Raw genomic sequence first — 17,803 nt, 5'->3', positions numbered from 1 at the left:
CGCGTCCGGAGCCTGTGCTCCGCAACGGGAGAGGCCACAGCAGTGAGAGGCCCGCATACCGCAAAAAAAAAAAAAAAAAAAAAATTAACTTTATTTGAAATTGATTTAAAAGGCAAAGGAGTAAATTTTCTTAAATACTTCTTTTAATTTACATAATTATTATATTATTGTATATCATAGTAAATATACTTATTATAAATACATCCTAAAAAAGATGTACAGCAAAAATCAATGGCAAATTTAATTTATGGCAACCTTATTTTAAATATTCAAATAAATTAAATATTTTAATTTGATTTCTCTTAAGAATCTTAAGTACACTCCTTTTGTTCTCATAAAATTATTTTAAACAGAAAACCAAAATTTTTACTTATACTACATCTACTCTTCTCAAATCTTATGACAGAAAACCAAAATTTTATTTTACTCTCTATTAAGTTGTGTGTGTGTGTGTGTGTGTGGTGTAACTAGTTCCTCCTCATTAAAAGTTAAATAAAGACTCTTCACTACTGGTAACAGGAGCCATTAAATTGGCAGAGTCAAGTAGATAATTTTCACCCAGATTTCCAGAGTAAGAAAGGATAACAGACAAAATCCCTACTAGATTGTAGGTCCAAGTTGCCCTATCCAATCCCATCTTCTGAGTGAAAAGAAAGAACTGGTAGAGAGGCAAAGACAAAAGTATCCACCAGATGCCCTCAGGAAAGCCACACTATGGGCAGAGCCTCCTGAAGAATGCAGGAATCTTAGTCCTGTGCACAGGATCTTCAAAGATCCTCAGAGCAGTTTCCTGTGCCTTCAGTTAATACTCGTCTGCTTCATATGTCCCTAGAAGTACTTGGTGTAGCTATATAAGAGTAATAGTAATTTAGTCATTAAATGACAACACTGGGTGCTTCCCTGGGGGTCCAGTGGTTGAGAATCCGCCTGCCAATGCAAGCCCTGGTCCGGGAAGATCCCACATGCCTCAGAGCAACTAAGCCCGTGTGCCACAACTACTGAGCCTGCGCTCTAGAGCCTGCGAGCCACAACTACTGAGCCCACGAGCCACTACTACTGAGTCCACGAGCCACTACTACTGAGCCTTTGAGCCACTACTACTGAAGCCTGCTTGCCTATAGCCCATGCTCCACAACAAGAGAAGCCACTGCAATGAGACGCCTGTGCACTGCAATGAGACGCCTGTGCACTGCAATGAAGAGTAGCCCCCACTCACCACAACTAGAGAAAGCCCATGCACAGCAACGAAGACCCAACACAGCCAAAAATAAATAAAACAAAATAAATAAATTTTTTTAAAAAATGACAACACTGGAAGTCGGGAGGGTTTTTTTATGATTTTTTTTTTTTGATGAGGACCTTTTTTTTTTAAACATCTTTATTGGAGTATAATTGCTTTACAATGTTGTGTTACTTTCTGCTGTATAACAAATTGAATCAGCTATATATATACATATATCCCCATATCCCCTCCCTCTTGCACCTCCCTCCCATCCTCCCTATCCCACCCCTCTAGGTAGTCACAAAGCACTGAGCTGATCTCCCTGTGCTATGCAGCTGCTTCCCACTAGCTATCTATTTTACATTTGGTAGTGTATATATGTCAATGCTCCTCTCTCACTTCGGATGTGGACCTTTTTTAAAAAAATATTTATTTATTTGGCTGTACCAGGTCTTAGTTGTGGCATACGGGATCTTTACTTGTGGCATGTGGAATCTAGTTTCCTAACCAGGGATTGAACCTGGGCCCCCTGCGTTGGGAGCACAGATTCTTAACTGCTGGACCACCAGGGAAATCCCAGAAGTCAGAAGTTCTTAATTCTTGTCCCAGCACTGCAATAAATTAATTGGAAGATCTTAGAAAAATCATTTCTTCTCCCAGAGTCTATTTAAACATTAATAAAAAGAGGGAGTTAGTAAGAGCTTATCTCTTGTTTCATTAGACTGTGTATGTCAAGAGAAATGTAAAATACGTTTCTTACTGTGGATTGTGGACAAAAAGTTTAAAGCCACCGCTTTAATCCTCTAAAGGTCTCGTGCAATCCAAAAACAAAATGGTTCTACCACTGATGTTAAACATGTGTGCTTAATTACCATGTAGCACAATAATGACTACTGTATCATAAAATATGGATGATATTAACTTTGCTGTTTTATTTGATACCAGATTGTTCAAATAAGGTCAATCTTTATGCTTTGTCTCTCAAGAGGTAAAACCATCTGCTTGAATGTTTTTTTTAATTAAGAGAATACATTTGCAGAGGGAGAGAAGAGGGAGCAGCAAGTTTCAAGACGTAGGTAATTTGAAGTTTGCACTGCATCAGGGCTGCCTTGAAAGTAAAGCCCCATTAATGCAGCACAGAGTAATGACAACAGGACTGGACTCAGAGAAGGCCTAGGCTTGAATCCTAACTCCATTATCGCAGGTCATATGATTGAGGTGAGGATCAAATGAGTAATGGACATGAAGGTTCTCTGCAAACTGTAATGTACCATACACATAAGTGTCAGTAAAAAGAAACATCCTGCAGCTATGAATAAACTGGGTGAGGAGGCAAAAATTCTTAATTCCAACGACAATGTGCCTCACAGCTGCTCCGATAAACTGCGCAACTAAAGTAATATTGAAAATATCTGTCCTCATTCCATCTCCTATTTTTACACATTTCAAATTTTAAATATCAGACTAAAACAAAAACAGACAAAATATGGAAATCTCACTTAATTCCTACAAGAGCAGAAAAACAGAGCCTAAGAATAAAAATCTAATCTCCTCCCAAGATCGCTCAGACTGCTCCTTATTCTGTATTTATCAGGACTTTCATTCACCTCAAAAGGCCAACAGGAGGTTTTATGCACTTAGAAAGTGTCTGGCACATACCACTTTATCAATATTAGCCATCGAAGTAATATGGCCTTGGCTGAAATATTTAACCAATTGATTCATTCAATGGTAAAATGGGAATAAAGCCTACTTTACAAGGATTCTGTGAGAATCAAATAGAACTATGCAAAAATAAATGTGAAGTACTTATCAAAACTATATTAGAGGGGCTTCCCTGGTGCTGCAGTGGTTAAGAATCCGCCTGCCAATGCAGGGGTCACAGGTTCGAGCCCTGGTCCGGGAAAATCCCACATGCCGCAGAACAACTAAGCCTGTGCGCCACAACTACTGAGCCTGCGCTCTAGAGCCCTTGCTCCACAACAAGAGAAGCCACGGCAATGAGAAGCCCGCGCACCACAACAAAGAGTAGCCCCCATTCGCCGCAACTAGAGAAAGCCCGCACACAGCAACAAAGACCCCATGCAGTCAAATTAACTTATTAATTTTTAAAAAAAACTATATTAGAAAAGAGATGAATTACTCAAAGGTGTCAAAAAGACAAAGGCTGGGGCTTCCCTGGTGGCGCAGTGGTTGAGAGTCCGCCTGCCGATGCAGGGGACATGGGTTTATGCCCCGGTCTGGGAAGATCCCACATGCCACGGAGCGTCTGGGCCCGTAAGCCACGGCCGCTAAGCCTGCGCATCCGCAGCCTGTGCTCCGCAACGGGAGAGGCCACAACAGTGAGAGGCCCGCGTACCGCAAAAAAAAAAAAAAAAAAAAAGACAAAGGCTGTGGAAATGTTCCAGATTAAAAGAAGCTAAAGAGACATGACATCTATATGCAATATCTGACCCTAAACTGGATCCTGTATTGGAGAGAAAAAAACTGAATTGATAAAACTGTAACATTGACATTTGAATAAAGTATTTTACAAACATAAATTTATGGGTCTGTACTGCAGGTATGTAAGAGAATATCCCTATCCTGAGGAAATACACACTGAAATACCTAGGGGTAAAGGACTATGAGGCATGTAAGTTCCTCTAAAATAGTTCAGGAAAAAATCTGAGTATGTATGTATTGATAGATGGATAGACAGACAGGCAGATAGATAACATGAACTAATAAAGCAAATGTGGTAAAATGTTAACAATAGGTGAACCCAGGTAAAGGCACGTGGATGTTCTCTGCACTACTTTTGTTTTTGCAACATTTTAAAATTTGAAATTATTACCATATACAAAGTCTAATACACATGTACACACACACACACACACACAAACGGCTGCAGTGCACACATAACGCTAAGGAGTCACAGGAAACAAAAAATGAAACTTTCCTTTAGAACTCATAATCAAGGGGCAGGGGGATAAGAGCCACAGAAAATTTTAACCATAACAGGTTTAATCTTTGAGTACCATTTGTTAACCACTTTTAACCAGTCAAAAGTCCTTTTCTGTTAACAATTAATATTCTTTCACATATTTGTAAAGCAGTAACGTTCTGGAGAACATATACCTTCTAAGACTATATAGCTATTGATCCTTTCATTGAAATAATTTGCCATTCTCCCTTGTAAATTATCTATTCACTTATTTTGTCCATTTGATTGCTGGATTTACTTGCATTTTTCTTTTTTGTAAACACTTTATATACTAAAAATTGTTTTTAAAAGACTATGAAGGGCTTCCCTGGTGGCGCAGTGGGTGGGAGTCCGCCTGTCGATGCAGGGGACATGGGTTCGTGCCCCGGTCCGGGAAGATCCCACATGCCGCGGAGCGGCTGGGCCTGTGAGCCATGGCCACTGAGCCTGCGCGTCCGGACCCTGTGCTCCGCAATGGGAGAGGCCGCAACAGTGAGAGGCCCACATACCGCAAAAAAAAAAAAAAAAAAAAAAAAAAAAGACTATGAAAACTTGTACATGAATGCTCAAAGCAGCATTATTCATAACAGCCAAAAAGTGGAGACCATCCAAATGTCCATCAACTGATGAATGGATAATCCAAATGTGGTATATCGGAACAATGGAATATTATTTGGCCATAAAAAGGAGTAAGATACATGTCACAACATGAACGTCCCTTGAAAAATATTATGGTAACTGAAAGATGTCATACACAACAGCTACATCATGTATAATTCCACTGAGATGAAATGTCCAGAATAGACAACTCCACACAGAGAGCAGATCAGTAAGTAGTTGCCAAGGGCTGTGGAGGTTGGGGGATGAGGAATGACTGCTAATGGGAATGGAGTTTCTTTCTAGGGTGATGAAATATTCCGGAATTAGACAGCAGTGATAGTAGCACAACTCTGGGAATATACTAAGCAACCATTAAATAGTACATTTTAAAAGGGCAAACTCTATGGTGTATGAATGTTAGCTCAATTAAGCTATTAGAAAACCAAACAACCAAGGACTTTCATTCACCTCAAAAGGGCATTAGGAAGCTATGGACTCTCCAGACAAATGTACAGGCACATAAAGTGTTACAGATAATTATGCAAGGAATGAGTGAGGCCAAGAAAAGGGAACATGTTTATGTAAACACTGAAACCTATCTATGGGCTCCATTAAGAAACCCTGTGACTGTCACTCTCATACGCTTAAAGTGGAAGAACAAACTACAACTGTGTAGAAGAACAGTTTACCCCTAAGGTGAAAAACTACCGACCTTCTGACTCTCCAATTCCAATTACAGGAATTTCCCCTACAGGTATACTTGCACATGAACAAAATGAAATAAGTAACAAGTTATTCAGTGGAGGAATGTTTACAAAGAAAAAACCTGCAAAACTCTTAAATGAGTATGGCACCCTGTGAAGTAAGACTACCATGCATCTATTAAAAAAATAGGAAAACTTTTTATGTACTGATGTGAAAAAAATCTCTAAGATGTATTAAGTGAGAAAAGCAAGGTACAGGACAGTGTTTATATTTATAGTATGTTACCATTTCCATAAAATAGGTAAATAGGGAAAAAGACAAATACTTATATATTAAAGAACTGTCTCAGGAAGAATGCATAAAATACTAGTAACAGTGACTGCTTCCGAGCAGGGGAACAAAATGGCTAGAAAGCATCTAGGGCACGGGAGGACTGTCTCCTTAAGAATGAGTCTCCAGGGACAGGTTACAGGAAGGGAAATCAGAGAAAGGAAAGAAGTATTTAATTATTTATTGATATAAATCAGCACCCCTCTAAAAATAATTATTTATTAACCTTATCAAGATGCTACACTGAAAAATACAGAATAAAGAATGTTAAAGTCGCCACGACATAAATCTAACCTAATGCAACACATCAGGGAAAAAAAGAAGAAACCTTCTGTTCACTTCCCATTCCAAAGATACTGTAAACACAAATGAAATTACTTGCCAACGTCTTTATTCAAGATAAATTTTTAGAAGCCCCAAATCTCCATCTAAAAAGGAACTGCAAATATTTTAACAAAGCATGTTTTTCTTTTATTTGCAGAGTCCCTGGTAGCAGCAAAGCCAAAAAGTAGTCAACACAGAAGTGATTTTTTTTTACTAGAATGTGGATAGCTTTTCGGATCTCCAAATCTTCCCGTTGAATTTGTTCTGATGGATTCCTCTACTTTATAGCCTGAAGAAATATCATGATCTCGATGTTTCTGTTAAAGACTTTAGTTACTAAAAAGTATCTACTCATTATTCACCTTCTTAGATCTGAGGTACCCACACAATTTAAGGATATTTAGCTCACACCTTGACCCAACAGAGTATCTCTTCTTGGGTGTTACAGATAAAATAAGCGGCTTAAGTGTCAGTAAAAGTTACACTTTTTTTTTTTTTCTGAAATAGAACATAGGCACTCTCCATTTTTCTAAGAGTTTCTCTGCACTGCTTTGCATTGTAAACAGATTATTTTAGACTCATATTTTTCTTGGAAGATACTCCTTTAGGTGCTCCCCTGTGAGTCATGCTACTACATGTCCTCCTGGGTACAACAAGAATACAAGGCCCTGACCACTCTTTACCTAGGCCATTTCTCAGGGTTGAAACCTTGAGAGATAAGGTAACATCTTCCTCGGGACAATTAAGAGGCTTGCTTACTCCTTGCTGTTAAGGTAGTCAATTCCCTTGGGCTTCCCTGGTGGCGCAGTGGTTGAGAATCTGCCTGCTAATGCAGGGGACGCGGGTTCGAGCCCTGGTCTGGGAGGATCCCACATGCCGTGGAGCGACTAGGCCCGTGAGCCACAACTACTGAGCCTGCACGTCTGGAGCCTGTGCTCCGCAACAAGAGAGGCCGCGACAGTGAGAGGCCCGCACACCGCGATGAAGAGTGACCCCCGCTTGCCACAACTAGAGAAAGGCCTCGCACAGAAACGAAGACCCAACACAGTCAAAAATAAAAATAAATTAATTAAAAGAAGGCTCAACATTTAAAAAAAAAAAGGTAGTCAATTCCCAAGTTCAGCATTCCTCCACTGCTGTAAAGGAATACTGTGTGCACAGCACCCATCTGGGCCAGTATCACATCACCTCAGTGGTGACAATACTAACAATACTTGAAATCTTGAACTTAACTGTGTAACACTGTCTCCATAGGAAACAAATACAAAGTTTTAATTTGGTATGTATGCTAGGGGAATCCCCTTCACACCATTCAAATATTTGAAGGACAGTGGAAAGGGATCCCCCCAGCAACTACCTTCTCATGATGGTTCTAGTGACCCAGGGCAGGGACTTCCAAAGGATAGGGACTGGGATGGAAGAGGTCAGGTCACTAAGTAAAGAATTAGACAGAGGGTCCAAAGTAATAAAGGGTCTGGAAGATGCTCAACAGAGTGAATGGGCTGAGAGGAAGACCTGGGCCTCCTGTCAGTATAGCCTGTACCCCTTCATCAGCCTCCTATCTGATGTTATTTCTAGTTCTGACCTAGTTCCTGATCATTTTCTTTCCATTGTTCCCACCAACTGATTTCTATTAAGGGTTTTTGCTCCACGTTGACCCACTATGGAACATGTAGAATAGAATTTCACCACTTTTTTTTTCCTGCTCTGTTGTCCCAATCACCAGAACAATGTAGCTCCACAGCCTTAAAACCAGGGCTGTAATGTCTCATGAACTTTATGGAATTATAACGGGTAGGCGGAAGTACTAAATGCAGATTTAAACAGACTGCTGTTTCCAAGCCCTTGGTTTGATGTTTGGTCACATTCAATAGCACTTTAAAGAAAGATAAGCATGCTTTCCCATGAAGGCATCTTTGTAGTTCCAAGATTACCATTTACTAAGAAACTGCTTAAGAGAATGTCTACACTGAAATAAGAGACCATGTTCATTTTTTCCATCAGGATCACAGCCAAAAACCAACCATATTTCTTGAAAACTTAGATGAGGTTTCCAAGAGTTAAACAGAACAGATTTACCAGCAAAAGGCAGAAAGAGTGAGATTATAATTTGAACCAGGCAAACTGTTTCATAACAGAAAATGTGGCACTTAATGTAGTTTGCAGAATATGGTATGCTAAAAACGCTACTTTATGGCAGTAGCAGGCCTCTAGAGAGTGAAACTAGCCAAACAAAAGAACAAAAAAGGTAGAAAAAAAGAAGCCATGTCAGCAATACAAAGCCACAAAAGACTGATGCACTTTTTTTTTTTTTTGGTGCTGAATTACAACTTTTTCACCAGACCTTTGGTTTAAAAACAAAAAAAAACACTTGAAAACTTTTTCATTTTGGCCATTTTAAACCAGAAATTTATACTAACTCAAATTTATCCTAATTTAACAGGACTTGAGTCTAACAAACACATGCACTATTGAGGTCACAGAAGACTATATACATGAGCAGATCAAAGTTTTCTGCAGCTCCTTCTGGAACAGATTTACTCTGGGTTCCTGAATGGCTTGGCCAGCAGATAGGACAGACTGATGTTTCTTTACTTGAAATAAACATTAAGTCAAAACCTCTACCAGAAAACTCATACTGAAAAGGCTTGGCTCACTTCCTGATGTGCTAGCCAAGGAAAAATAAGCAAAAAAACCTCCGTGCAGGTTGACCAGAAACTTTATTCTAATCGTCTTTTGGTCTCTTGCACCAGACACACAGTACTTGAATCTTTCTTGTGTACTACTGTCAACTCTAAATTTTGAAAAGTAGTAAGAATGCTAGTCAATAAATAATGCTTAAAAAAAAAGCTAATACTTGCTGGTTCTATACTTTCTCATCTCACACGGCCCCCAGTTCTTCAATGTTGACTGAATTATTCACCAAAGTTACATCAGTAAATTATTCACCAAATTTACAGAGCACTCTTAAGAGTGCAAAAGCGGAACAGACATAGTCTTTCTCACCAAAGAACTTCTAAAGGATGTCTGGCTAAAAGACCAACAAATAATTAATAGAAATGTTTAGAGATTACAGAATGGGTCAGTGACATACAATGATTGCCAACATTAAGATGCTCACTATTCAGATATTAAGCCTAGAAAAAAAAAGACCTCTTCTGGTTTTTAAATACAATTACTATATCAAAGAATTTTAGAATTAGAAGAAACTTTTCTATAACTTACCTGAACCTGTTCTAGATGAGTCCTCTGAAATAACCCAGAACAATTATCCTATTTTCCACATGACAACCTTCATTTCCTAGAAGATAGCCCTATTTTCAGTCTTCTCTCCTTCACCTTACTGAATCATACCAACCCTTAAACCCTTCCTCTCCCCATGACATGGTTTCTAGACCTCCTCCCCATCCTAGCTATGTTCCTCTGGACTGTCCAGTGATTGAATGTCATAATTCTATGAATGTAGGCTAAAAATATATTAATATTTTTAACAACTGTGATATACTGTTTATATTTTTAAAATATCTAATTAGTCATTACGTTTTTCATGCCTAAAGTATTTCATAATACATATTTTAAATGTCGAAACAAATTACATAAAGACAACTTTGGGGCTTCCCTGGTGGCGCAGTGGTTGGGAGTCTGCCTGCCAATGCAGGGGACGTGGGTTCGCGCCCTGGTCTGGGAGGAGCCCACATGCTGTGGAGCAACTGGGCCCGTGAGCCACAATTATTGAGCCTGCGCGTCTGGAGCCTGTGCTCCGCAACAAGAGAGGCTGCGATAGTGAGAGGCCCACGCACTGCGATGAAGAGTGGCCCCCGCTTGCCACAACTAGAGAAAGCCCTCGCACAGAAACGAAGACCCAACACAGCCATAAATAAATTAATTTTTTAAAAAAAGACAACTTTGAATATTTTCTATTGCAAGTTCTATTTGGGAATATTATAGAAGAAACATTCAAATTCTCAATTTAAAGAGTATTAAAAGAAAATTTTAAGGGATCATTTTAAAAATCCTTCAGGACAGAAATTATTTCAAGCATCTTATTTGACCACAAAGGTATGAAACTAGAAATCAACCACAGAAAGAAAAATGGGAAAAGAACAAACACATGGAGACTAAACAACATGCTACTAAAAAAACAATGGGTCAACAATGAATCAAAGAAGAAATCAGAAAATACCTCAAGACAAATGAAAATGAAAACATAGCTTTCCAAAATCTGTGGGATGTAGCAAATACAGTTCTAAAAGGGAAGTTCATAGTGATACAGGCCTTCCTCAAGAAACAATAAAAATCTCAAAACAACCTAACCTGCCACCTAAAGGATTTGGAAAAAAAGAACAAACAAAACCCAAAGCCAGCAGAAGGAAGGAAATAATAAAGATCAGAGAGGAAATAAATAAAATAGAGATCAAAAAATAACAGAAAACATCAATAAAAACAAGAGCTGGTTTTCTGAAAAGATTAAATGGACAAACCTCTAGCCAGGCTCACCTAGAAGAAAAGAGAGAGGACCCAAATAAACAAAATAAGAAATGAAAGGGCTTCCCTGGTGGTGCAGTAGTTAAGAATCCACCGGCCAATGCAATGGACACGGGTTCGAGCCCTGGTCCAGGAAGATCCCACATGCCGCAGAGTAGCTAAGCCCGTGCACCACAACTACTGAACCTGCGCTCTAGAGCCCGCGTGCCTCAACTACTGAAGCCCATGTGCCTAGAGCCCGTGCTCCACAACAAGAGAAGCCACTGCAATGAGAAGCCTGCACGACCGCAACGAAGAGTAGACCCCGCTCACCGCAACTAGAGAAAGCCCACACGCAGCAACTAAAACCCAACTCAGGGCTTCCCTGGTGGCGCAGTGGTTGAGAGTCCATCTGCCGACACAGGGGACATGGGTTCGTGCCCCGGTCCGGGAAGATCCCACATGCCGCGGAGCGGCTGGGCCCGTGAGCCATGGCCGCTGAGCCTGCGCATCCGGAGCCTGTGCTCCACAATAGGCTGCAACAGTGAGAGGCCCATGTATCGCAAAAAAAAAAAAAAAAAAAAAAAAAACCAACTCAGCCAAAAATAAATAAATACAATAAATGAATTTTTTTAAAAAAAATCCTCTTTCATCATTCTTAACTTCCTCAGTCTCCTGTGAAAAACATACTCTTTTTTTTATTGGTTGTACTTTTTAATTGAAAATATCATGAAGTATTTTTAGATCTTTGTTATTGTTTTTCATATACTTATTGTAGAAAATTTACCAAACACCAAAAGGAAAGAAAGATTACATAGCCAACTTAAATAATTACCAACATTTTGCCAATCATGTTTCCTCTATCCTGCGCTCATCATCTCCCCATAGAGTATTTTAAAGCAAATCCCAGCTTCATATCATTTCACCTTCAACTGAAACACACACTATGCATTAGTGCCTATTATGCCATAAGCACTGCGCTTACCTTTTTTAGTCCTCAAAATAAACTAACATAATAGTCAAGCTTAATCCTGTACTATCCATGTCTGTTCTCATGTGACACTAATGTTCCTCCTTCATGTTTTGGCACACACTGTTTTCAATACCTATGTAAACTGTGGGAATTACTATAGAACTTCGATGTTCTACTTCCAGTAGATAATATTCTTTTGTTATGGGTCCTTACAATATTTCTGATGGAGATTACTTGGTTGTGTTTATGCAACAGTAGAGCAGTTTCACAACTAAATGGGCTAATGACGTGCTAGTTAATAATTCTGGTAGACAGATGAGTCAGTAGTATGATGAACAACCTTACATAACTCACAGGATTTTAAAAGTACTTTGCAATACCTAAAGAAAAGGTGGAGTAGCAATATTAACAACCACAATTTTAGAGAACCCACTTTTAGACTGATTATTTAACTTTCATTGAACTTTAGGACCATAACGTTCAACTACTATTTAATACATAACATGAGGTATTTTGTATCACTTTTAAAGAAAGCAAGAGTTAGCTGGCAAGTACTATAACCAGTTCTAGATTGTGACAGATCTTAGGAAACTTTCTGTGATTCATAAATTACAAGAAGTCCCTACAACAGAAATTTTGAAGTTCTGCAAAGATGGGGAAAAACTAAATAATCATTAAGAAACAGAATTCCTAAGAATAGCAAGTTGTCGTTAAGCAGTGATGAAAACCCTTCAATAAGTCAAGAGAGAAGATAAATATAAACCCTGACTAAAAAGCAGTCTACAGACTCTTATCTGGGGAGTTGCCAAAAACATTTCAATCAGGAAACATGAAAGAATCCTGTAAAATACTAGTGTATGATTGAGTTGGGGGTGACAGTCTGGAGGAACGTGATGAAAAGGTTCAAAAGAAGGAATTAAAGAAGAGGGAGGTATGCATACTTCTCTTTTCGTCAAACCACTTCAGACTTTTTTTAAACCTTTTCACTTAGATTCTAACATAAGAAGCCTTACCCTAATTTTCCACCAAAGACTGGATCTGCAATTTCAGCACATTTGACACAATATAACAAACTTTAAAAAACATAGAAGTGTTTCGTTCTTTTTTTTGTTTTCATTTTTTAAATCAGGCATTAAAAAAGCACTAAGCTTCAAAACTTACATCTGAACCCACACTTCTCATGGTACTTTGTAGGACAGGTTTAGTCACAGAAAGTTTTCCATTCACCGGGCTATTTGCCACTGGGGCTGGTACCACGTTCACCACGTGATTAGGTAGCTGTGTGGTTGCCCCAGCGACAGCAAGGACTGGTTGAGGAGGGGACAGAACTCCAGGTGCCTGGAGTTGTACCATGGTAGGCTGAGAGAGCACCACCGTCTGACCTGCAGTAGAGAAAAAAGAAAAGGAATCAGAGGGTGCATAACTACTGTGGCAGGAGAAGCTATTCAACATTTGGGTCTCTTCTGCAGATATAATAGGTAAGACCAAACGGAGGGATGTGAAACCACCAATTAAAACACATCAATAGCAGCACACATTCATACTGACTTTTGTTGTGTTTTTAATGAAACCGACTAAATTCATTCTCTTTGAAGTTATCATTAACGTATTTCCACACTTTTTTTCAGCTAACACACATCAAATTTGCTAAGTTATACATAGGTTTCTCTAAGTATTAACCTCTGAAATTTATTAGTGCTAAAAGTATTTATCATATTACAAATATCAAACCTTCTATTCTGAACATAGAATCATATATTTTAAATTAATGGGATTTAGAAATACACATAACACCAAAAATATATGACAGAGATTCAGTAACTCAATACCTGGAAGAACCCGAGGCTACAAATATCAAAAATGTTAAAACCACTTAGCTAACACGGGAAACATAAACCTGTAATTTAAAATAGTCTGCAGATAATATTGACTCCCCTACCCACCAAAATGGTCTACAAATCTTTTCTTAATCTTTACATTTAACCTTATTTTAAAATTACACTAATCTGAGGAAAATTAGTATCATTAACCTAAAGAAGGCTCATACAACTCATAACACTGGTCTGTGAAAATTTTTACTTGCCTGCTGAGTATTTGCTTTCAGATCTGGCCAATTTTATAAGGTGTTGAAAGCCTCGCCTAACATCCACAGCTGCTTGAGCCCATTTAGCAAGATAAAGGTACTAAAGTAACTGGCAACTAAAATTTCATATAGTATATTTATACTCTTCTTTAAGGGAAAAAAAACATACTATACTTTCAGACAGTGTAACATGATCCATGTAAAACTCAGCTCAGTATTTCAAAGGATCAAGGAAAACTAAAAATCAAAATGACGCTTCAGAACACCTGTTTGTTAAGAACATCTGTCTTAGCTTAAAAAAAAAAATCACTTGTATAAAATCAAAGTCTTTATGTTTCAGAAGGCCTCAGAAAGCATACAAAAACTAGAATTTAATTCATAGCATTTTATCCCAGGTAAATTAGTAAGAAAGACCTAAAAATAATCTCACAGGTTTGTAATATATACAGTTTACTTGAGCGTAAATGATCACTAAATATTTTTATCTTCTAATTTTCCCCTGGCATAATTTATTTTATGAAATGAAAACATAAAATACGGAAATGGCTCATAAGCAGATATATATTTGCTTATGCCAAATATTCAAATAAAAATAATTAACAGGGAATTCCCTGGCAGTCCAGTAGTTAGGACTCTGCGCTTTCAGTGCTGAGGGCCCGGGTTCAATCCCTGGTCAGGGAACTAAGATCCTATAAGCCATGTAGCACGGCCAAAAAAGAAAATTTATAAGTAAAATAAATAGCATATTTATTTAAATAGTAAATGTTAAGTTTTTTAATTACACTTATTGAGATATTACAGTCAATCTGGTACTATGAAAAGACATACTCATCAGAATGTAAAACTTAAACCAAGGGTTCCCACCCTGAATATAAAGACCCTTCTTTAATAGCAAAAATATCATGGTCACCCAAGATGATCATGGCTGTCCTTTCAGTTTCTGTGGACTGAGAAAATACGTGATGAGAAAAGGCTATTAAGAATTTAGTAATGATTTTCAATGAATTTGGAGTTGAGTAATCAGAAGTATAACTTCTTTGTACATCAGTACAAAGATATATGAAACAAATTATTTATTCAGTCTACAGAAAATATGGATTTGCAGATGCCCTGCAAAAGCCAAAGGTTACTACTACTCCAACCACACGTATCTCAGGGCCCACTGTCTACAGGTTGAGAACCACTGACTTAAACCAATACTTTGAGAAGAGCATTATCAGAAGTAGTGTTCCATATCTTGAGTTTAAAAATTATGATAAAAAGACCCTAAAAAACTAAAAAATGTTCAATGAATTGTGGAATTATTCCAAAGAACAGAGAAGGTGGTAAACATAAAGAATTAAGTCATTTCAAGGAAAGGATCCTACTTCTAGCTCCAGTTACCGATTTAAAGCATTAGCAGTTAACACATAAAGATAGCTTTGTAATATTTCTTAAAACTAATGGAGAAAAATAATCCAAGTCTGTAGTATCCAGTGTCTGGTTATCACCACCTCGTTGCTGAAAGAACTGCAACACGGAGCGAGGGAGATGGAGCAATATCAAGTCAAGGTCTGCGTACCAAATGTGGCTCCAAGTCCTACCAGGCCACTGATGCCTCCTTTTTTTTCCAAAATGCACATCAGGCCCTTTCATCCCAGAGTGCCTAACTAACCTCAAATTATTGAGCACCTAAATCAAAGATCCTATAAATATACTAGGCATGTTTGGGTTCAAGACAAAATGTGGAGAAACAACTAAATTTTCATGACAATGTGTTCAAGGTGACTTGCTAAACCTGACATGCTAGATGCCCACCAGCTCACAAAATGCAGCGCAAAGGACTGTTTCGGGTCTTAAATAGTTAGCAGCTGAACATAATTACTACTGTTCCTAGTGTGGAAGCAGTTAAAAAGGACATACCAAAAGGCTGTTTATCCATTTCAGCATGCTCAAAACCCTCTTTGGCATTACACACAAATCCCCCTTAATGGACCACGGCTGGTTTCAATGCTGGATACTTTTGACTATGTATGACTCACTGATAGTGACAGTCAGTTTCTTCCTTTTCAGTTACCTTCAAAGACTTCAAACTTTATATCAAACAGTTATTGAATGCCTGCTTTGTCTAAAATAGTATGGCTGTGTGACAGTAAATTTCTCTGTGTATTAATTTTCTCATCTATAAAATGGAGATGATAATAATAGTACCTATCCTCACAGAGTTGATGTAAGGATTCAATAAGATAATGCACTTAAGCACTTAGAACAGTGTCTGGCACGTAATAAGAGCTTAAATGTTAGCTAGTATTAATTATTTTTATTATTATTAATTACTATTAACCTCCTTTTATGTATAATAATAGCTTCTATAAGGGTATTGCATGTATTATCAATTCATTAGTTCTCACAGTTACTGTTATTTAACTGTTGATATAAATTTGTTAACTCCCCAATTAGATAGAATTCTTGAGATCAAATACCACATCTCTGCATTCTTTTAGAGGCAATATACTAGAGTGATTAATTACACAGACTGAGCCAGACCACCTGGGCTCAAGTTCTGACTCTACTGCTCACTAGTAGAATGACCTAGAACAAGTTATTTTACCTCTATCCTCCATTTCAATGATTTGTTACCACTATCTACCCAAAAAGTCCAAGACAGGATACCTTCCTCTCTATCCTCCATCCCCCTTTCACATCACCTAATTACCAAGCCCTGTGATTCTACACTTTTTAACATCTCTACTGTCTATCCTGGCTCTTCATTCTCATTGATATTCCAGGCTTTCATCATCTCTCACCTGCACTACTCGTGCAAGTCTTAATGGATGTATAGGACTTAGACGTAGAAGTAGGCAGAAGCTGTTTCAGGCAGATAGAATGGCATGTCAAGAAACGAGGAAAAAAAAGAAAATTTAAGGGACAATGGCCAGATAAGTTGAACTAAAAGATTTATAGAAAGGAGAGTTATTATAAGGTAAAGTTAGAAAACTAAACTGGAGCCAAACCATGAAGGGTTTTACATTCCAAGCCAGAGAATTTGAACTTAATCCTGTAAGAATTACTTCTTTTTTAATGGCAAAATATTTACTTCTGATACTTATATCAATTAACTGTAAAATGCCTTTCCTATATTTCTCTTCTTCCCTCCCCATTTTCAAATAAATGGAAGATATACATTTAAATCTATATGTTATTACAATATACCTCTCCAGACTGTACTATAAAAACAGACAAGTGCCCTATATTAGCATATGCTCCCCCAAAATAAAACTGTCTTCAGATAATGGGAAAGCACTGAAGTTCTGAATAATGTATGATTCAGGTTTCTAAAACTGATAAACTGCTCAGAGAAGTTTCTCTTCTTGCTATAGGTAGGAACTTCTATCATTCAAACATAGCCAATGGTCTGCTAAGAGCAAATTCTTACGAATACCCCTTGCTTTACATACTGGTCATGTTAATATCAAACTTTTACTTTTTATACATGTGTTTTAACAGCTTATGGGAACTATAATGAAGTTCTTCACAAGTTTAGATTCTCAGCCTTTGGGAAAACACAGACCCTTTTGAGATCCTGATGAAAGTTTTGGAGACTATCCCTAGAAAAATCCACAAATAACATACACTAAATCTTGCATTTTATTTCAAGGGGTTTATGAACACTTAACATCCATTCACAGGCCACAAGAATACCCATTCTACAGGACTGCTATTTTTCACAGGAAAAAGGCAGTAGTTTTCACCCTGTCCTAAGAGGGCAGGTATTTCAGGTTTGTTTGGTTGGAGTTTTTTTGGTAGGGATTGGTGGATTTTCACAGATCCATCCAGTCTCTCACCTAGTTCTTTTTATCAATGTCATATTGTCTATGACCATGGAACAGAACAAAGATAACAAGAGTACCTGGAAATCAAATTTATGACGTTGCCCTCATTAAAACCATGCTCCAAAGAAATGAGCTAACAATCCATAGCTGGAAATACAGCCGTAAGTGTAACACTGGGTATTTATTTACAACCCATTCCCCATTGACCCCAGTCCTACTTGGTGCCAACAAGCTAAATCCAGGGAAAGAACGCTGTGCAAGTTTCCATTTAGTCATGTGTACACATATCAGTATAAGTACAATGATGAATAATCTTCCCAAGAGA

The 17,803-nt window shown here is 38.0% G+C and overlaps 1 protein-coding gene across 1 annotated transcript in view; it reads right to left on the bottom strand.

Annotated features, from left to right (window-relative positions):
• ATF6 (activating transcription factor 6) overlaps nt 1-17,803 on the bottom strand; it is a 216,134-nt gene that overhangs the window by 175,036 nt on the left and 23,295 nt on the right. The window contains exon 7 of the mRNA XM_065885140.1: nt 12,745-12,965. Coding sequence (XP_065741212.1) covers nt 12,745-12,965 — 221 coding nt within the window. The remainder of the gene's footprint in view (nt 1-12,744; nt 12,966-17,803) is intronic.

The sequence above is a fragment of the Phocoena phocoena genome, chromosome 1, assembly GCF_963924675.1.
Source record: "Phocoena phocoena chromosome 1, mPhoPho1.1, whole genome shotgun sequence".
NCBI classification, from domain to species: domain Eukaryota; kingdom Metazoa; phylum Chordata; class Mammalia; order Artiodactyla; family Phocoenidae; genus Phocoena; species Phocoena phocoena.
Note: the sequence above shows the minus strand (reverse complement) of the source record. Positions and strands in the feature narration are given on the sequence as shown.